At 40.4% G+C, this 22,737-nt stretch overlaps 1 protein-coding gene across 5 annotated transcripts in view; it reads left to right on the top strand.

The window, feature by feature from the left end:
* Nucleotides 1-4,010: 4,010 nt before the first annotated feature.
* The window catches only part of ENTPD4 (ectonucleoside triphosphate diphosphohydrolase 4), a 38,017-nt gene continuing 19,290 nt past the window's right edge, over nt 4,011-22,737 (top strand). For 4 of the 5 annotated variants that reach the window (XR_012882547.1, XM_075858687.1, XM_075858688.1 and 1 more), the window contains exons 1-4: nt 4,011-4,199; nt 9,091-9,196; nt 19,766-19,963; nt 22,204-22,409. Coding sequence is in view for 4 of the 5 variants with exons in the window: in XM_075858687.1 (XP_075714802.1) it covers nt 9,189-9,196; nt 19,766-19,963; nt 22,204-22,409 (412 nt within the window). In the remaining variant the exon portion in view is untranslated. Of the gene's footprint in view, nt 4,200-7,970; nt 8,212-9,090; nt 9,197-19,765; nt 19,964-22,203; nt 22,410-22,737 lie in introns of those variants that run through there. The other variant, XM_075858686.1, reaches the window with a different exon arrangement.

Here is a 22,737-nt window from a genome sequence, read left to right as displayed (position 1 = left end):
AGCTTACGAGCAAACAAATTAAGATCTTTTATCCAAGAAAATGAATCGAACTTCACTGTGGGGACAAAGGAAAGTCCCTTTTCTAATAGCGTACTCTCTGATGTACTCAAATTGTATTCAGATAGGTTTATGATTCGTAGCCTATCCGTACTACTTCCCTTCACTAATCCTTTTGTCCCCTCAGCATGTAGCGGGAAATGGGGGGATTGTTGGCTAAAAAATTATTGCCACTATTAGAAGAAGCTCTAGCACGGCCTCTATTTCTACCTCTAGCTCCTCCCCTGTATTTATGTTTCCCACCGCTACCACCAAAGAAAGGGCCCGCTCTTTCAGAGTCTGTTGTTTCACTCTCTGATGTGGAAGGGTCAGATTCCCTCGGCCCTCTATTAGTCTGTTGATATTGCTGTTGTTGGGTATTAACAAAGTCGTAAGCTTTTTTCTCCCTAAATTCCTGTAGGTCTCTCTGGAACTGGAAGTGTTTACGTTCCTTTAAATGATTAGTGAACCTTTCTAGAGTTTGTTGTAGGATTTTATCTTTTTTATCAAAACCAGGGGTATCTACCAAAGACTTAGCTGCCTCGATCTCTTTTTTGAGCTCAGCACTAATAGAGTCAAACTGGACTTTCTCTTCCTCCACTAAAATCTGCATCAGCCTAAGTGAACTCCCTGTGATCTCCTGTTCCCACCTTTCTTTTATATTAGCGGTTTTTAATCTTGATGCTGGAACAATGGGGACCCTAAGGCCTCTGGGAACTATATTGTTTTTTAAATAGTTTTCCAAACTCTGAATCTCCCACCAGCTCCTAGTATAATCCTTATGTAGTCTATTAAGGTTTTTAAAGGTAGATTTGAGAGATGCACCTTGTGCTGTATACATCAGTTCACATTCAGAAAAGACACTTTTTGCCTCACTCATCCACCCTTCTGTGTTTAAATCAGAGAGTGCAAAGGCTGCCATACCCAAATATAATGAAAATAATAAACTGTATGGATTTAATGTAAATTCACTGTTTAAATTGATATAAATATAATTGTGCTCCCACAATATGAGAAAATTCAAGGGTTCACTGAAGTGACAACTGAGTAAAATATACCTTTTATTAGTAACTCGTTTTAAAACCAGGGGTAACACACCACTGTGAAATAGGCCCCACCGTGTAAATTAAAAAATGAATTAAACAAGAAACACTGAGTCATTGTGATAAATGTATCTCAGTGTTTATAACAATATTTTACCATTTCCCTTGTCAATAGAGTGTGCCCCCACACAGTCCACAATGTCTCCTGTCACAGGACAGACGGATCGAATAGGTTACATTTTATTGGCAAGATCTTCATTATAAGCAGGTATTTGTCAGCCACTGGTCTCCCCTACCAGTGTTGAACTAACGTGCGCTCCCCATATTATTCGGAAGTCATGGGTGACAGCTGTCAATCAAATAGCGCTGTCTTATGTCTATGGCCAATTTTAGAAGCATTTTCCCTAGTGGTTGCTCTCAGACCCATCTAACTCACAGTGCAGGCATCTGTGTCTTTCACTATAGAAGAAATGTGGATGGCACATCTGTAGCCAATAATCTAGGGGGCATGGGCATCTGTGGCAGGTTCCCTGGGGGCATCTCTTGCATTGGCAAGCACGCTGGAAGCACACAACTTCAGCAGCAAAGTTGCAGGAACAATGAAGCCAATAAAAAAGCAACACGCTGCTAAGCTACTGCTCCGTTTTGTCTTTCACCCTCAGGGCGATAGGGGCGTATTGTTCCTTTTTTTCAAATGGTATAGGGTATGTGTCTAACTCAAAGCAGGTGATGTCACCAGAACCAAGTAATGATGTCATTATTCCCTGGCTTTTTTTTATCATCTCATGCAGGAATTTTGGCGCAACTCAAAAAATGCTATTTCAAAAAAGTTTTGCTGTGAATTTCGTGCTACCGGTGACTTGTCTGGCACTGTTTATGGTGGCACTCTGGCACTGTTGATGGGAACTCTTTGTCTGGCACTGTGTATGGGGGCACCCTGGTACTGTTATTGATGACTCTTTGTCTGGCACTGTTTATGGGTGCACTCTGGGACTGTTCATGGAGGCACTCACTGTTTATGGGAGGAGTTTTCGCATTGTTAGGCCTCGTTCACATCTGCGTTGGGGTCCCGTTTTGACGTTCGGTCGGAGGTTTCCGTCAGAACGGGATCCTGAACAGACACAAACGGAAACAAGAGGTTTCCGTTTCCATCACCATTGATTTCAATGGTGACGGATTCGGTGCCCATGGTTTCCGTTTGTCTCTGTTGTGCACCGGACCCTGGATCAATAGTGTTCTCCATTGAAATCAATAGTGATGGAAACGGAAATCTCTAGTTTCCGTTTGTGTCAGTTTGTGTCTGTTCGGGTATGTTTACATGCAGTTTTTTCAGGCGTAATTCGGGCGTTTTACGCCTCAAATTACGCCTGAATAAACGCCCCTAATACACCTACAAACATCTGTCCATGTTTCAATGGGAATTACGATGTTCTGTTCCCACGAGCCTTTATTTTACGCGTCGCTGTCAAAATACGGCGCGTAAAATGACGGCTCGTCAAAAGAAGTGCAGGACATTTCTTGGGACGTTTTTGGAGGCGTTTTTCATTGACTCCATTGAAAAACAGCTCCAAAAACGGCCGTAAAAAACACTGCGAAAAATGTGAGTTGTTAAAAAAACGTCTGAAAATCGGGAGCTGTTTTCGCTTGAAAACAGCTCTGTATTTTCAGACGATTCTGGTCACTGCGTGTGAACATACCCTCCAGGGTCCTATTCTGACGGAAAGCTCCAACGGAACGTCAGTACGGGACCCCAACGCAGATGTGAACGAGGCCTTAGTAAAGGGCCTTTATCTGGCACTGTTTATGCAGGACTTTTGTCTGGCACTCTTTATGGAGGCACTCTGGTACTGTTAATACAGACCCGTTACTGGAACTGTTTATGGGAGCACTCTGGTACTGTTAACGGGGGCCCTTGATATGGCAATGTTTATGGGACACTCTGACAGTTTATGGGAGCACTCTAGTACTGTTAATGGGGGCCCTTTACCTGGCACAGTTTATGGGGGCACTCTGGTAGGGTAGGGCCACATGGAGCAGCCCTGACACTGTCACAATGCGGCTAACAACCGCGCCGGCACCATGTTCGGTGCGGCTGTCAAACAGCCTGTTAGTGGCCGCATGTCAACGCGGGTAAACCGTCCCTTTATCTGCAAAATTGTGCGCCAATGAATTAATACACCCTTTATGGCTGCACGATTTTGCAAATTACAACAACATTGCACTCGGCTATCTCCGCCGCTCCCATAGAGAATGAATGGAGCGGAAGTGCGTAACCGGAATACCCCTTAACGAGGTATTTGACAGCCGCGCCTACATAGTGCCAGCGCGGTTGTTTGCCGCGTTGCGACCGTGTCAGGGCCGCTCCGTGTGGCCGTACCCGTACTGTTAATGAGGACCCTTTATTTGGCAGTTTATGGGGGCACTGTTAGTTAATGAGTGCCATTTGTATGGCACTGGTTATGGGGGCACTCTGCCACTGCTACTGAGGGCTCTTTGGATGGCACTGTTTATGGGGGCACCCTGGCACAGTTTATGGGGGCACTCTAGTACTGTTAATGGAGACCCTTTAGCTGACACAGTTTATGGGGCACTCTGGTACTGTTAATGAGGACCCTTTAGCTGGCACAGTTTATGGGGGCACTCTGGTACTGCTAATGAGGGCTCTTTGGATGGCACTGGTTATGGGAGCACTCTGCCCCTGCTAATGAGAGCCATTTGGCTGACATTGTATAAGGGGACCTTTAGGGAATATTAATGGGGGCCACTTGTCACGAAAAAAAATATGGCACTTATTTTGGTAATGTAATACTTGTTTGTCATTATTCTCTTCCTGATTCTTCCTTCTAGAACGGGACTTGTGAAATCCTCATAGGGAAGTGTGCCCGCTTCTAAGATGGCGGAATTCTCCAATCAGCTTGTCATCTCGCGAGATATGGACAGGTGTTCGGTGGTAGCTAGGGTCGCCTGGTTACCGGGCCTGTGGCAGGGAGGACGGCCCGCTGGCAGCGGATACACCTCCCCTCACCCCTCCCCAGGGAAGAGACGTCTACCTGACTGTGTTGACGTGTCCTTCACCCGACGGTGGCGACTGACAGGACCCAGGAGAAGAGGAAGGAGGAGGTATCATTATATGTAGTAATGGGGGGAGGTGTGTGACAGGAGAACAGCCGCTACGTCCGCTGTCACATCCAGGGGTCCTGTGTTACGTGTCCGGCATGTGTATAGTCCTGTGTGGTGTCTTACATATGTGTATAGTCCTGTGTGATGTGTCCTATATGTGTATAGTGATGTGTCATACATCCGTATATAGTCCTGTGTGATGTGTCACATGTGTATAGTCCTGTGTGATGTGTCACATGTGTATAGTCCTGTGTGATGTCACATGTGTATAGTCCTGTGTGATGTGTCCTATATATGTGTATAGTCCTGTGTGATGTGTCACATGTGTATAGTCCTGTGTGATGTCACATGTGTATAGTCCTGTGTGATGTCACATGTGTATAGTCCTGTGTGATGTCACATGTGTATAGTCCTGTGTGATGTGTCCTATATATGTGTATAGTCCTGTGTGATGTGTCACATGTGTATAGTCCTGTGTGATGTGTCACATGTGTATAGTCCTGTGTGATGTCACATGTGTATAGTCCTGTGTGATGTCACATGTGTATAGTCCTGTGTGATGTCACATGTGTATAGTCCTGTGTGATGTGTCATACATGTGTATAGTCCTGTGTGATGTGTCATACATATGTGTATAGTCCTGTGTGATGTGTCATACATCCGTATATAGTCCTGTGTGATGTGTCACATGTGTATAGTCCTGTGTGATGTGTCACATGTGTATAGTCCTGTGTGATGTGTCATCTGTGTATAGTCCTGTGTGATGTGTCATACATCTGTGTATAGTCCTGTGTGATGTGTCACATGTGTATAGTCCTGTGTGATGTGTCATACATCTGTGTATAGTCCTGTGTGATGTGTCATCTGTGTATAGTCCTGTGTGATGTCATACATCTGTGTATAGTCCTGTGTGATGTCATACATCTGTGTATAGTCCTGTGTGATGTGTCCTATATATGTGTATAGTCCTGTGTGATGTGTCATACATCTGTATATAGTCCTGTGTGATGTGTCACATGTGTATAGTCCTGTGTGATGTGTCACATGTGTATAGTCCTGTGTGATGTGTCACATGTGTATAGTCCTGTGTGATGTGTCACATGTGTATAGTCCTGTGTGATGTGTCATACATCTGTGTATAGTCCTGTGTGATGAGTCATACATATGTGTATAGTCCTGTGTGATGTGTCCTATATATGTGTATAGTCCTGTGTGATGTGTCCTATATATGTGTATAGTCCTGTGTGATGTGTCACATGTGTATAGTCCTGTGTGATGTCACGTGTATAGTCCTGTGTGATGTGTCCTATATATGTGTATAGTGCTGTGTGATGTGTCATACATCTGTGTAGTGCTGTGTGATGTGTCCTATATATGTGTATAGTCCTGTGTGATGTGTCATACATATGTGTATAGTCCTGTGTGATGTGTCCTATATATGTGTATAGTCCCGTGTGATGTGTCCTACATATGTGTATAGTCCCGTATGATGTGTCCTATATATGTGTATAGTCCTGTGTGATGTGTCATACATCTGTATATAGTCCTGTGTGATGTGTCACATGTGTATAGTCCTGTGTGATGTGTCATCTGTGTATTGTCCTGTGTGATGTCATACATCTGTGTATAGTCCTGTGTGATGTGTCATACATATGTGTATAGTCCTGTGTGATGTGTCACATGTGTATAGTCCTGTGTGATGTCACATGTGTATAGTCCTGTGTGATGTCACATGTGTATAGTCCTGTGTGATGTGTCATACATATGTGTATAGTCCTGTGTGATGTGTCCTATATATGTGTATAGTCCTGTGTGATGTGTCCTATATATGTGTATAGTCCTGTGTGATGTGTCCTATATATGTGTATAGTCCTGTGTGATGTGTCCTATATATGTGTATAGTCCTGTGTGATGTGTCCTATATATGTATATAGTGCTGTGTGATGTGTCATACATCTGTGTATAGTCCTGTGTGATGTGTCCTATATATGTGTATAGTCCTGTGTGATGTGTCCTATATATGTGTATAGTCCTCTGTGATGTGTCTTATATATGTGTATAGTCCTGTGTGATGTGTCATACATCTGTGTATAGTCCTGTGTGATGTGTCCTACATCTGTGTATAGTCCCGTGTGATGTGTCCTATATATGTGTATAGTCCTGTGTGATGTCATACATCTGTGTATAGTCCTGTGTCCTACATATGTGTATAGTCCTGTGTGATGTGTCCTACATATGTGTATAGTCCCGTGTGATGTGTCCTTTATATGTGTATAGTCCTGTATGATGTGTCCTACATATGTGTATAGTCCTGTGTGATGTCATACATCTGTGTATAGTCCTGTGTCCTACATATGTGTATAGTCCTGTGTGATGTGTCCTACATATGTGTATAGTCCCGTGTGATGTGTCCTTTATATGTGTATAGTGCTGTGTGATGTGTCATACATCTGTGTATAGTCCTGTGTCCTATATATGTGTATAGTCCTGTATGATGTGTCCTACATATGTGTATAGTCCCGTGTGATGTGTCCTATATATGTGTATAGTACCGTGTGACGTGTCCTATATATGTGTATAGTCCTGTATGATGTGTCATACATATGTGTATAGTCCCGTGTGATGTGTCCTATATGTGTATAGTGCTGTGTGATGTGTCCTACATATGTGTATAGTCCCGTATGATGTGTCCTATATATGTGTATAGTCCTGTGTGATGTGTCCTATATATGTGTATAGTCCTGTGTGACGTGTCCTATATATGTGTATAGTCCTGTGTGATGTGTCATACATGTGTGTATATAGTCCTGGGTGATGAGTCATACATATGTGTATAGTCCTATATGTGTATAGTCCTGTGTGATGTGTCATACATCTGTGTATAGTCCTGTGTCCTACATATGTGTATAGTCCTGTGTGATGTGTCCTACATATGTGTATAGTCCTGTGTGATGTGTCCTATATATGTGTATAGTGCTGTGTGATGTGTCACGTGTATAGTCCTGTGTGATGTGTCATACATCTGTGTATAGTCCTGTGTGATGTGTCATACATGTGTGTGTGTATAGTCCTGTGTGATGTGTCCTTTATATGTGTATAGTCCTGTATGATGTGTCCTACATATGTGTATAGTCCTGTGTGATGTGTCCTATATATGTGTATAGTGCTGTGTGATGTGTCATACATCTGTGTATAGTCCTGTGTCCTATATATGTGTATAGTCCTGTGTGATGTGTCCTATATATGTGTATAGTCCTGTATGATGTGTCCTACATATGTGTATATCCCGTGTGATGTGTCCTATATATGTGTATAGTCCCGAATGATGTGTCCTACATATGTGTATAGTCCCGTGTGATGTGTCCTATATATGTGTATAGTCCCGTGTGATGTGTCCTATATATGTGTATAGTACCGTGTGACGTATCATATATGTGTATAGTCCTGTATGATGTGTCCTATATGTGTATAGTCCTGTGTGATGTGTCCTATATATGTGTATAGTCCTGTGTGATGTGTCATACATCTGTGTATAGTCCTGTGTGATGTGTCATACACATGTGTATAGTCCTGTGTGATGTGTCATACATATGTGTATAGTCCTGTGTGATGTGTCCTATATATGTGTATAGTCCTGTGTGATGTGTCATACATCTGTGTATAGTCCTGTGTGATGTGTCATACACATGTGTATAGTCCTGTGTGATGTGTCATACATATGTGTATAGTCCTGTGTGATGTGTCATACATATGTGTATAGTCCTGTGTGATGTGTCATACATCTGTGTATAGTCCTGTGTGATGTGTCATACATATGTGTATAGTCCTGTGTGATGTGTCATACATATGTGTATAGTCCTGTGTGATGTGTCATACATCTGTGTATAGTCCTGTGTGATGTGTCATACATATGTGTATAGTCCTGTGTGATGTGTTCTCCAGCTAATTGACCCCCACAATAGACATATTTTGACATTACAAGATGTGGAAAAGTGTCCCTTCACCCTTCATGGTATGAGTGGCATCATACCCGTGTGCTATACTTCTCACTACACTATCTAGATCTAGCAGATTGTTCATGTATGTGGTGGAAATTCATCTGCATCACTGCTTCCTATAGAGGATACATCTGATAACTGGATCTTCAAGAGTTATTACTCATCCAAGCATGACGGCGTGTGCACAGCAAGCAGATTTATAGTAATGGCTGCTATTGATCCTCTGCGAGAATGAAGAAAATTCATACTTTATATACTATAGTCTCCTGAATAGTAAATCTGCCCAGCAAAGCTGTAATACAATGCCTGCTTCCATGTTGCTTTTTATCAAAGCAGATTTGCCATTTAGTGACTTTAGGAAAGCCTAAAAAATTGCGCTGATCACTGCTGATAATGCACAGCACTCGCCTAAGCGCTTCTGCACTTTAATTTCAGTGACAGTGGGGGGGGGGGGGTCTCGGCACCCAGACCCCCACCTATCCAAACTTCTCATATATCTAATAAAGCTTATTCATTGTATAATAAGATGTTCCTCTGTTTTCTAATATTCTTGGTGTATGAATTCTGCGTGGAATTCAAAATCTGTGCTTGCAGTCACTGACAAAGGAACACATTTCTAATTCCAGAGGTGGAAGACATGTCACCTGTGTGAATACCACATAACCAAGTCGGCACTTCATCCCCTAGAAGTAAACAATGGCTCCTATTCAATGATCTCAAGCAGAGATGCCGAGGAATTGTTAAACAAGATATATTAGAAGTAAAATAATTGGTTATTGTACAATGGATAAGCTTCATTTGGGATACCAGAAAACCCCCTTCAATTTGTATTGTGATCGCGATGATTTACCCAAAACCTCATGTATAAAGCTGTCTATGTGTTTCCTGTGCAGGTAGAGAACATGGGTGACGGTGCAGTGGAAGAGATTCGGTAGCAAAGGAGCAATAATGGGGTGAATGTATTTTTTCTTCTGTTTTACTGAAGTCCAAAATGGGAAGGTGAGTTATGAGAAATGAGGAATATATGGACAGTACATAAGAGACAGTAATACATGCAAACCCGTCACTACTAAGAAATAGAAGTGTAATAAAGGGATAGTACAGGTAAATACAAGAGGATCAAACTAGCTAGAGGAAGGAGAATGAAATATCCAAGGAGGTGTATAAAATCATACGTCAGATCCTGTGATAACCAAATCATGGTGTCACCACCATCTATTTAGCATTAAAGGGGTTGTACCACGAAACACATGTATCGCTGTGTGATCGCTGGGGGTTCGAATGCTGGGACCCCCAGCGATAAGGAGAACGGGGGACCGAGAAGCATGGGACTTCCAGGGTTCTGTGTCTGGCTTGTGTGTCCGGAAACTCCATAGAAATAAATGCGCACAAGCACGACTGGCGCTCCGTTCATATCTATGGAACTTCTGGACACACAAGCTGGGCACAGACCCCGGAAGTTCCCTGCTTCTCATGGAGCACTTCGGGGGGATATTCGGTTTTGTGGCACAACATCTTTAAAGAGGCTCTGTCACCAGTTTATAACTTCCCTATCGTCTACCTAATCTAATAGGCGCTTTGATGTAGAGAACTACTGTTTTTTTTTTTTTGTTTTTTTTTTTTTTGTTTTTTTTTTTAAATCAAACATTTATTATTGACCAAGTTATGAACATTTTTCGATTTATGCACATTTTTTCTAAATGCCCAACTGGCCGTATTTTTCTCTATTTGCCAACTGGGCGTTGTATAGAAAAGTGTATGACGCTGACCAATGAGCGTCATACACTTCTCTTCATTCACAGCACCGCGTGATCTTGTGGAAAAAAAACGCCCAGTTGGGCATTTAGTAAAAATTTGCATAAATCAAATACTATATTGAGGTAACTTTCCATGCACGTTTTCCATCTGTTGCATGGTATTTTGGACATTTAAAAATTGTATTGAAAAACTTTTAGGGTCTGTCTATATAAGTCGTTTTTTTGTGGCAGTTTTGACAAAAATGACGCGGTTTTTCCGCGATTGCACCAAAAAACGCCACTTAAAACGATTCATCTAGACATACCCTTATTCTTCAAGAATAAGAGAGCCAAATTGAAAAAAAATAAAAAATCGATTTACTTGTTGATGCAATCCTGGCCAAAATATATTAGACTGAAGTTTTAAATGGGTATGTCAACGTATACCCGCCCAGTAATGTTATCCAGATCTAAATCCATAAATTATATCGATATATCGGAGAGAAGTAAGAGACACAGACCATGCTTGTATACTCAAATATTCTTCTTTGCCTTTATTAATCAAAACAATTACAATAATATCTTTCAAAAAGGGAGTAGACTTGATTTCAGCCAATCATTTACAATGTGACGTTGACTCAGGACAAACATCTCTTCATTGTATGTTATTGGTTGAACCATCACAGACATAAAAGACTTTTTAAATTATCATGAAACTCTACGTCATCCCAACTGATAGCCAACACCTGCAATTTGAACAAAACCATTTCTCAGGCCAGAATACAATCTTATGACCCATTCTTTTTCATCAAAGACCTTTCTCATAGAATTGAAACCCCCAAGGTCAGGACACATTTCTTGTAACAGATTCAGATAAGGAACAGAGAGACACATAGCTGAGAAACATACGATCCCAGTGTGAATATACTGTCTTAGGCCTCGTGCACACTTACATCACCGTTTTCACGGCCGCTTTTGACGGGTCCGTGAACACGGTTTAGTGGCCGTGTGATTTCCGTGTGCACTCCCGTGTTTCCGTTTCCGTGCGCCGAGCATGGTACTGTCCAGGGTGTTGAAAGAGTTAATAGGCTGCACTGATCGGCGGTAACTCTTTCAGCACCCTGGACAGTACCATGCTCGGCGCGCGGAAAAGAAAATTTTTAAGTAATAAAAAAAAATAAGTTCATACTTACATTCCTCCTGTCCGGCCTCCAGCGATGACGTTCAATCCATGTCACCGCTGCAGCCAATCACAGGATGTAGTGGCGGTTACGCACGTCAGGATGACGTCAGAAGGCCGGCCTCCAGGGATGACGCTTCATCCCACGTGACTGCCTCTGCAGCCAATCACAGGCTGCAGCGGCCTCTGAAACCAATCGTAGGCTGCCGCGTCACATAAGAAGGTCGGACTGGAGGAAGAAGAGGGACTCTTCACCAAGGCAACGACCAGGTACTTATGAAATGCTTTTTATTTTATTTTTAATCAGCAGCCTCTTTTCTCTATCAGTTATTGATCGAGACGAGTGGCTGCCGATTAGTGTAATATTTTTCTAATGTTTTTCTGCCCGCCCGGCGGTTGCTGGGCAACAGCTCCGTCGCACACGGATGCATTCCGCGTGCCTTCTTTTGACGGCCCCATTGACTTGAATGGGCCTCACAGTCACGGAATCCCGGACCAAAGTAGAACATGCTCCACTTTGGATCAGAACGGAGCAACGGGTCCATCAAAAAAACAGTAGTGTGCATGGCCCCATTGAAATGAGTTCAGGGTGCTATCCGTGACAAAAACGGATGGCACCCTGAAGGAAAAAACTGAAGTGGGCATGGGGCCTTAAACAGACTGCCGCCACATTATAAATGGCCTATCTCCTACATAAGGAGATCTGCACTATAATGTAGGTGACAGCAGTGCTTTTTATTTTAAAAAAAAATCTATTTTCACCACTTTATTAGCGATTTTAGCTTTATGCTAATGAGTTGCTCAATGGACAACTGGGCGTGTTTTACTATTGACCAAGTGGGCGTTGTACAGAGGAGTGTATGATGCTGACCAATCAGCGACCAATCAGCGTCATGCACTTCTCTCCATTCATTTACATAGCACATAGGGATCCTCTTAGATCTCTATGTGCTGTCTTATACGAACACATTAGCGATACTGAAGTGTTTAGACAGTCCACGGGATGTCTATTCACAATCTCTGCACTTTGTTACTCTGTCTGTAATAGTTACAGCAGAGCAAGCATAATCCCGCGAGATTACGTTGTAGATGACAGGTTACAACGAGATTACGCTTGCTCTGCTGTAACTACCACAGACAGAGTAACAAAGTGCAGAGATTGTGAATGGACATCCCGTGGAATGTCTATTCACTGTCTAAACACTTCAGTATCGTTAATGTGTTCGTATAAGACAGCACATACTGATCTAAAAGGATCCCTATGTGCTGTGTAAATGAATGGAGAGAAGTGCATGAGGCTGAATAGTCACTGATTGGTCAGCGTCATACACTCCTCTGTACAACGCCCACTTGGTCATATAGTAAAACACGCCCACTTGGTCATATAGTAAAACACGCCCAGTTATCCATTGAGAAACTCATTAGCATAAAGCTAAAATCGCTAATAAAGTGGTGAAAATAGATTTTTTTTTTATTAAATAAAAAGCATTACTGTCACCTACATTATAGCGCCGCTCTCCTTATGTATGAGATAGGGCACTTACAGTGAAGGAAATAAGTATTTGATCCCTTGCTGATTTTGTAAGTTTGCCCACTGTCAAAGACATGAACAGTCTAGAATTTTTAGGCTAGGTTAATTTTACCAGTGAGAGATAGATTGTATTAAAAAATAAAAAAAAATAACATTGTCAAAATTATATAGATTTATTTGCATTGTGCACAGAGAAATAAGTATTTGATCCCTTTGGCAAACAAGACTTAAAATACTTGGTGGCAAAACCCTTGTTGGCAAGCACAGCAGTCAGATGTTTTTAGTAGTTGATGATGAGGTTTGCACACATGTTAGATGGAATTTTGGCCCACTCCTCTTTGCAGATCATCTGTAAATCATTAAGATTTCGAGGCTGTCGCTTGGCAACTCGGATCTTCAGCTCCCTCCATAGGTTTTCGATGGGATTAAAGTCTGGAGACTGGCTAGGCCACTCCATGACCTTAATGTGCTTCTTTTTGAGCCACTCCTTTGTTGCCTTGGCTGTATGTTTCGGGTCATTGTCGTGCTGGAAGACCCAGCCACGAGCCATTTTTAATGTCCTGGTGGAGGGAAGGAGGTTGTTACTCAGGATTTGACGGTACATGGCTCCATCCATTCTCCCATTGATGCGGTGAAGTAGTCCTGTGCCCTTAGCAGAGAAACACCCCCAAAACATAATGTTTCCACCTCCATGCTTGACAGTGGGGACGGTGTTCTTTGGGTCATAGGCAGCATTTCTCTTCCGCCAAACACGGCGAGTTGAGTTAATGCCAAAGAGCTCAATTTTAGTCTCATCTGACCACAGCACCTTCTCCCAATCACTCTCAGAATCATCCAGATGTGCATTTGCAAACTTCAGACGGGCCTGTGCATGTGCCTTCTTGAGCACGGGGACCTTGCGGGCACTGCAGGATTTTAATCCATTACGGCGTAATGTGTTACCAATGGTTTTCTTGGTGACTGTGGTCCCAGCTGCCTTGAGATCATTAACAAGTTCCCCCCGTGTCGTTTTCGGCTGAGCTCTCACCTTCCTCAGGATCAAGGATACCCCACGAGGTGAGATTTTGCATGGAGCCCCAGATCGATGTCGATTGACAGTCATTTTGTATGTCTTCCATTTTCTTACTATTGCACCAACAGTTGTCTCCTTCTCACCCAGCGTCTTACTTATGGTTTTGTAGCCCATTCCAGCCTTGTGCAGGTCTATGATCTTGTCCCTGACATCCTTAGAAAGCTCTTTGGTCTTGCCCATGTTGTAGAGGTTAGAGTCAGACTCATTAATTGAGTCTGTGGACAGGAGTCTTTTATACAGGTGACCATGTAAGACAGCTGTCTTTACTGCAGGCACCAAGTTGATTTGGAGCGTGTAACTGGTCTGGAGGAGGCTGAACTCTTAATGGTTGGTAGGGGATCAAATACTTATTTCTCTGTGCAAAATGCAAATAAATATATATAATTTTGACAATGTGATTTTTCTGTTTTTTTTTATATAATCTATCTCTCACTGGTAAAATTAACCTAGCCTAAAAATTCTAGACTGTTCATGACTTTGACAGTGGGCAAACTTACAAAATCAGCAAGGGATCAAATACTTATTTCCTTCACTGTATAATGTGGTGACAGAGCCTCTTTATAGGGAATGTGTCGCTAGAAATTTGAAATTTTTATTTTTTTTTAGTTAAACAATTAGTATCTGAGTGATTACACATTTGTTTTAATTTTTTTAATTTTTTCACAAGTCAGGAAATATTATAAATTAGATTCTAATTTATAACATTTCCATGTGCTGGCCACTAGAGGGAGCAGTTCCCGAAATTTTCAGCATGGTCACTGTGGTAAAGCAACCTCATTGATTTATGCTGCAAATTTGGGGTAGACACACTCGCTCTAGCGTCCTCACACAATTCCCCCTCCTTTATCCTGGCTAGTGCCAGGAGAAGGAGGGGGTTGAATCTTCAAACCTCCTACACTGTGTGCCGCCATTTTCTGAGCGAGGATTAGATACAGTGCTCAGCAGACAGTATAACACTAACATACACAAACATAACTTACCTGCTCCTGCCTCCGCTCCTATTCCTTGCGCCTTCGCAAATGGCCGGAAGCCGCGGACGGAAGTCGTCCTCTTACTGTCCGGCAGCGGCTTCCGGTCCACAAGAAAATGGCGCCGGATTTCGCTCTGCTAACGAGCTTCGTTTTGGTCTGTGTGGGAGCGGCACATGCGCCATTCCCACACAGACGGCGTACGCTGCAGTGAATGGAACGGCTCCTGTTCGCATTCTCTATGGGGATTTATGTGCCGTATTCCATCCCCGACACATACAGAGATGAAAAAAAAAATGGCAGCCCCCATAGAGAAGTAAAAATAAAAAAAAAGTAGAAAACATGAACACAAATAAATACATTTTATTTTTTTCTCATACTAAAAGCAATATGATAAAAAAAAAACAATTTTCATGACCCCTTCCCTTTAAAGCAACAGATGACCTCTTAATCACAAAATGGATTCTTTAGGAGACAAGATGGATGGCAGATATAAAAGATGGAGTTTACACAAAATAGAATCACTTCAACACATTTTAATCAATCACGTTCACAGTGCAGAACAACCCATGTAATTGTAATCAGATGGAAGTAACACCATGCTTCTATGTATATAGCAGAAGCTATATCCCGAGGACCGTACATTAAGGACACATTGAGGCATATTTATTAATACTGGAGTACCATAAGACTGAATCCAAAATTATAGATGAACTTATCCACTGATGTCTGGGGGTACCGGGGTGCATGCACCGGTCTCTGCAGGGTAAATGTAGTATTACATGTTGGCCACTCATGGGGCCTGCTTGTTAGCGTCTCTCCTCTATAGCTCATAGAGGGGGGGGGGTGGGTTCCAGGTGGGGGAACCGCCCCCTCTATGACGTCCATATGCCTCTAGAGCAGGGTCTCAAACCCGGCCGGGTAATTGGGCCGGACGTAGAAAAAATGGGAAGTTGGCGGGCCGCATTACTTTCAAATTTGATACAGTACAAAATTATTGTTAATCAATTAGTTATTCTAACTACTATAATAATACTACAGTACTATAACACTACATTACTATAACACTACATTACTATAACCCTATATTACTATAACAATACTACATTACTATATTACTACATTACTATAATAATACTACATTACTATAATAATACTACATTACTATAACACTACATTACTATAACACTACATTACTATAACCCTATATTACTATAACAATACTACATTACTATATTACTACATTACTATAACAATACTACATTACTATATTACTACATTACTATAATAATACTACTACATTACTATAACCCTACATTACTATAATACTACTGCATTACTATAATACTACTACATTACTATAATAATACTACATTACTATAATAATACTACTACATTACTATAACCCTACATTACTATAATACTACTGCATTACTATAATACTACTACATTACTATAATAATACTACATTACTATATTACTACATTACTATAACAATACTACATTACTATATTACTACATTACTATAACAATACTACATTACTATAATACTACATTACTATAATAATACTACTACATTACTATAACCCTACATTACTATAATACTACTACATTACTATAACCCTACATTACTATAATACTACTACATTACTATAATAATACTACATTACTATATTACTACATTACTATAACAATACTACATTACTATAATAATACTACATTACTATAATAATACTACATTACTATAACATTACTACATTACTATAATACTACATTACTATAATATTACTACATTACATTACTACAACAATACTACATTACTATATTACTATAATAATACTACATTACTATAATAATACTACATTACTATATTAATACTACATTACTATAATAATACTACATTACTATAACAATATTACAATACTATAACACTACATTACTATAATACTACTACATTACTATAATAATACTACATTACTATAATAATACTACATTACTATAATACTACATTACTATAACCCTATATTACTATAATAATACTACATTACTATAACCCTATATTACTATAATACTACATTACTATAACCCTATATTACTATAATAATACTACATTACTATAATAATACTACATTACTGTAATAATACTACATTACTATAATAATACTACATTACTGTAATAATACTACATTACTATAATACTACATTACTACAATAATACTACATTACTATAATAATACTACATTACTGTAATAACACTACATTACTATAATAATACTACAATAATACTACATTACTATAATAATACTACATTACTATAACCCTATATTACTATAACAATACTACATTACTATAATAATACTACATTACTATAACCCTATATTACTATAATAATACTACATTACTATAATAATACTACATTACTGTAATAATACTACAATACTATAATAATACTACATTACTATAATAATACTACAATACTATAATAATACTACAATACTATAATAATACTACATTACTATAATAATACTACAATACTATAATAATACTACATTACTATAACAATACTACATTACTACAATAATACTACATTACTATAATAATACTACATTACTGTAATAACACTACATTACTACAATACTATAACAATACTACATTACTATAATACTACATTACTACAATAATACTACATTACTATATTACTACAATAATACTACATTACTATAATAATAATACTACATTATTGCAATACTATATTACGATAATAATACTACATTACTATAACCCTACATTACTATATTAATACTACATTACTATAATAATACTACATTACTATAACCCTACATTACTATATTAATACTACATTACTATAATAATACTACATTACTATAATAATACTACATTACTATAACACTACATTACTATAATAATACTACATTACTATAACCCTATATTACTATAATAATACTACATTACTATAACCCTATATTACTATAATAATACTACATTACTATAACCCTATATTACTATAATAATACTACATTACATTACTATAACCCTATATTACTATAATAATACTACATTACTATAACCCTATATTACTATAATAATACTACATTACTATAACCCTATATTACTATAATAATACTACATTACTATAATACTACATTACTATAACCCTATATTACTATAATAATACTACATTACTATAACCCTATATTACTACAATAATACTACATTACTATAATAATAATACTACATTATTGCAATACTATATTACGATAATACCACATTACTATAACATTACTACATTACTATAACAATACTACATTCCAATAATAGTACATTACTATAACAATAATACATTACTACACTACTATAAGGGCTAAGGGAAAATTTCTGCAGCAATTCCGTTGAAAGTCAAAGGCTTTCCGCTGCGGCAAAAACGCACCATTTCCTGCGTTTTTTTGCGGCAGAAAATGGTGCGTAAATTGCTGCGTTTTCCCCAATGTTAGGAGATGGAGACATCTCCTAAGAAAAACGCAGCAATTCTGCACACTTTCCGTAGCAGGAATTGACATGATGCGGTCCGAAAAATACGCACTGCAGGTCAATTTTGGCACGTAAATTTTACGTAGCATGTGGATGAGATTTGTTAAATCTTATTCACTATGCTGCTACTGTATTCTGCTGCGTTTTTTTTCCGGCCAGAAAAAACACAGCATTTCCTTTACATGTGGACGAGCCCTTACAATACTACATTACTATAATATTACTACAACAATATTACATTACTATAATACTACATTACTTTAATAATACCACATTACTATAACAGTACTACATTACTATAATAATACTACATTACTATACTAATACTACATTACTATAACAATACTGCATAACTATAATAATACTACATTACTATAACCCTACATTACTATAATAATACTACATTACTATAACCCTACATTACTATAATAATACTACATTACTATAATAATACTACATTACTATAATAATACTACATTACTTTAATAATACTACATTACTTTAATAATACTACATAACTATAGCAGTACTACATTGCTATAATAATAGTACATTACTATTTTAATAATACTACCTTACTATAATAACAATACAACACTACTTTAACAATAATACTACATTGCTATAATAATAGCGCTAGGTTTAAACTTACTGAAAATTTGCAAGTTTACTCCACGTGCTTATTTTAACAATCCAGTTTTCCAGTTTAAGTGTCGCTAAATGCAGTCTGGCTGCTCAGTTGGCAGACACAAGAATGTCAAGATTGGGCAGCCTCTTTTTAGATAGTGCCACAGTGCCCTCTGTAGATAGTGCCCTCTGTAGATAGTGCCCTCTGTAGATGGCTCCTTCTAGGAGTGGAATCCCCAGCCAGAGCGTTGCCGATTCTCTGGCCGGGGATTCCTCTGCTGGAGGAGCCCCTGAAGTCACTGTCCATATATGGACAGTGATGTCAGGGGATCCACCTGGACCGGATTCACTGGCCAAAGCGTCGGCAACGCTCTGGCTGGGGATTCCACTCCTAGAGGGAGCCCCACTGGAGCTGGTGAGGGCGGGGTGTATCGCTATCAATAGGGTGGGGTGTGTTTGGCGCCATCTACAGGGGGTTTGCACTATCTACAGGGGGCTGTGTGGCCAGTACTCGCATACCACCAACGATCCAGCAGCGCGGGAAAGGGACTGCGCTCCTTCATGACGTCATGAAGGAGTGCCGGCACGCTCCTCCATCGGCCTGCTCTCTCCTCTCCTGAGGGAGCTTCAGTCCCCCGTGGAGCCGCAGATGACAACCTGGCCGCGTGTTTGAGACCCCTGCCTTAGGGGATATGGACAGTGGATGTCCTAATGTGGGAGATTTCTAAAAAGCTAATGCAAAAGAAAAGTGTAGCAGTTGCCCATAGCAACCAATCAAATGTAAAAAAAAATAATTCACAGGGGTCTCTGATAAATGAGACCTGATAACACTGCTAATGTTGCTATTTTTTGTTGTTGCGTTGTTAAATAATTGACAACATCCCATATGTGTGTTTTGTTTCCAGGCTAAGCATATCCTGCCTACTCCCCGCATCCTGGCACTTTAGCATTTCACCTGGTGGGTGCCCTCGAGCCCTGAATACCACTCTGCGACAGCTAGTGATTATTGGCGCTGTGGTTGGCATCCTATTCTTTCTGATCTACTCTCTACTATTGGTCAGGACTAAGTACAGTCGTTCGCAGCGAGACCGAAACTTTCACAGGTAAGTTGTCTCATGTAAAGGTGACTGAGTGCTGCCCTGTAGACAGAGCTAAACTGGTGTATGTCAGAAATTGGCATTTGTGCCTTCGGCTTATACTTGCCATTATACTCATAGTCACGTTTCTTTTTCCGTGGAGTAGCTTGATTGTAATGCTATCATGCCCCCTCCATGTAGTGTTATCTTGTAACTATAATATTTATCTACTTTAAGTAATTAAAAGATAACGTCCGCTATTACACCTCCTACTCCAACCCCTTTAAATATATAATTAGAATATATTAATAGCGCACATATATATTCACCTTTTTCAGCACTTGGTCCTGGGGCTTTAAACCCGCACCACTGTAAATGTATGGCGTGGGTTTAAAGCTCCTGCAGACTAGACCGAAGCGGCTTATGTCACTCCTGTATTTTCTAATTCGGCTTACACAGTGCTCAAGGGGCATTGCCTCTAGTGAACCGGGTGATCACCAGATTGCCGGGTGCCCCCAGACATGGCAGAGCTGCTTTTCCGGTGACTGACACATGCAAAATGTGAATGTCCTCTAAATGTGGTGCATATTATGTAGAAAAAAATATATACAAAAATAATAAACAAAACGGCGCCTGCACCAAACCATCGACGTAGGCGCCCAAGTCACCCGAGACTGTACGTATTATATATCAAAACGATTGAAACTAAATTGAAAACGCATTGTAATGCTTTATTTTAGTGTGAATTTAAAAAAAAATTATATATATATATATCCAGAGTAACCGCCGTGTGCAGCACGGACAGCAGCGAGACGGGCTGGGAGTGACTCAATAAGGTGCTGGTCGGTGGTCTCCGGTATCTGGGGCCATGGTGACCGCAGTGCATCCCACATCTGCTGGACGGTGCGCGGGGGAGGATCCATCGAGCGAACAAGACAATCGAGGGGGTCCCACAGATGCCCAATTGGTTTCAAGTCTGTGAATTAGGGGATCAGGGAAGTACTTGGAAGTCTTGGTCGTTCTCTTCCAACCATTGTCGGACATTTCTAGCCGTGTGACATGTCGCATTCTCTTGCTGGAAGATTCCATCTGCCCCAGGGAAGACAAACCGCATGTATGGGTGGACGTGATCTGCAACGATGGATTCATACCCAAATCGGTTCAGAGTGCCGTCCACATGGATGAGTGGGCTCAGAGAATGGCATTAAAAATTCCCCAGACCATAACGCTGCCGCCACCAGCTTGTGATCTTCTAGCAATGGTTGCAGGATGTTTGATCCCTGATGTTTCTCGCCTGACACGCCAACGTCCATCCGTTCGATGAAGCAGAAAATGTGACTCATCGGATAAGGCAACTCTTTGCCAATCATCGGTGGTCCAATTCCGATACTGCCGTGCAATTTGAAGCCTTTTTTTCTGATGCACCTTTGTTAGCAGAGGAGCAGTGACCATCCGTCCGCTTCGGAGCCCCATACGCAGTAGGGTTCGCTGAACTGTATTTTTAGACACACGTCTTGTACCCCCTGGTTGGTTTTCATGAAGAGCTCCACTGTAGCATGTCGTTCGTAGCCGACATTCACCTCTAACATCAATGGCACGTGGTGCTCCGCCGTTTCCACATCCGTTATTCCCAATAGTGCGATTTGTCCACTGACAATACATTTTCACCACAGCAGCACGTGAACAGTTCACAAACTGCGCTGTTTGAGAAATACAGCCACCCTTGCCCCGAAAGCCAATAATCATCCCTTTTTGCAACTCTGATAAATTGCCCCTTTTACCCATGGCAACAACGAGTGATATGTGTTCAGACAGCACAGCACACCTTATATACCCACCAAGCCAGCCCACGACACATCACTTCCTTCATTGGCTACACCCTGCCGACGTGTAAAGTAGGAGGGGGTCATAATAATGTGACTTGACTGTGTGTGTGTGTGTGTGTGTATGTATATATATATATATATAATTATTTTTTTTTATTTATTAGCATTTATTTACTTCTTGTACAATTACCCCTAATAAAACCATAAAAAAGAAAAAAATTTGCTTTAAAAAGCAATATGTGTCCCAAAATCTAGGCAGAGATTATTTTGGTAGCCGAACAGATAAAAAGTTAGGGCCATTAAACCACCACCTGCGCATAATTGCTAAAAAGTGTCTGCCCATTAAGGACCAAAACACTAGATTGTTAAGAGGTTAAAGGTAAATGTCTGGATGTGGATTATACTTGAGGCTTTTTTCAGTTGTATATTTTTGCCTTTTAGGTACTTGGCTCGCGTTACTGACATGGATGCCACTGATACAGGCAACCCCAATATTAACTATGGAGTGGTGGTGGACTGTGGCAGCAGCGGATCACGGATATTTGTATACTGCTGGCCCCGGCATAATGGCAACCCACATGACCTGCTGGATATCAAACAAATGAGAGACCAGAACAGAAAGACTGTGGTGATGAAGATCAAACCAGGTGATGACAGCAGTGGCGAGAGCTTGTGACATACGTGGCGACACATCTTCATTATACTATGGGATCTTAGTCATGGCAGCCTTTCCATACATTCATCCCGGTTCCCATTATTTTTGAAGAGTGTAGTCCCTAGGTTCTTGGGGTACATGCCGTGTCTCTCAGGGGTACTCGCACTGTGCTTTAAATTGCAGCATAGTATATAATTATAGACTTGGGGGTACTTTAGAAAAGGGTACTTGACTAAAGGCCCTTTTACATGGGCCAATGATCCGTTGAATGAGCGTTTTGTACCAATTCCCGTTCCCTCTCATTGCCCTTTATAACTAGG

The sequence above is a fragment of the Rhinoderma darwinii genome, chromosome 3 (assembly GCF_050947455.1).
Source record: "Rhinoderma darwinii isolate aRhiDar2 chromosome 3, aRhiDar2.hap1, whole genome shotgun sequence".
NCBI lineage: Eukaryota > Metazoa > Chordata > Amphibia > Anura > Rhinodermatidae > Rhinoderma > Rhinoderma darwinii.
This window is presented reverse-complemented; position numbering and strand designations above follow the sequence as displayed.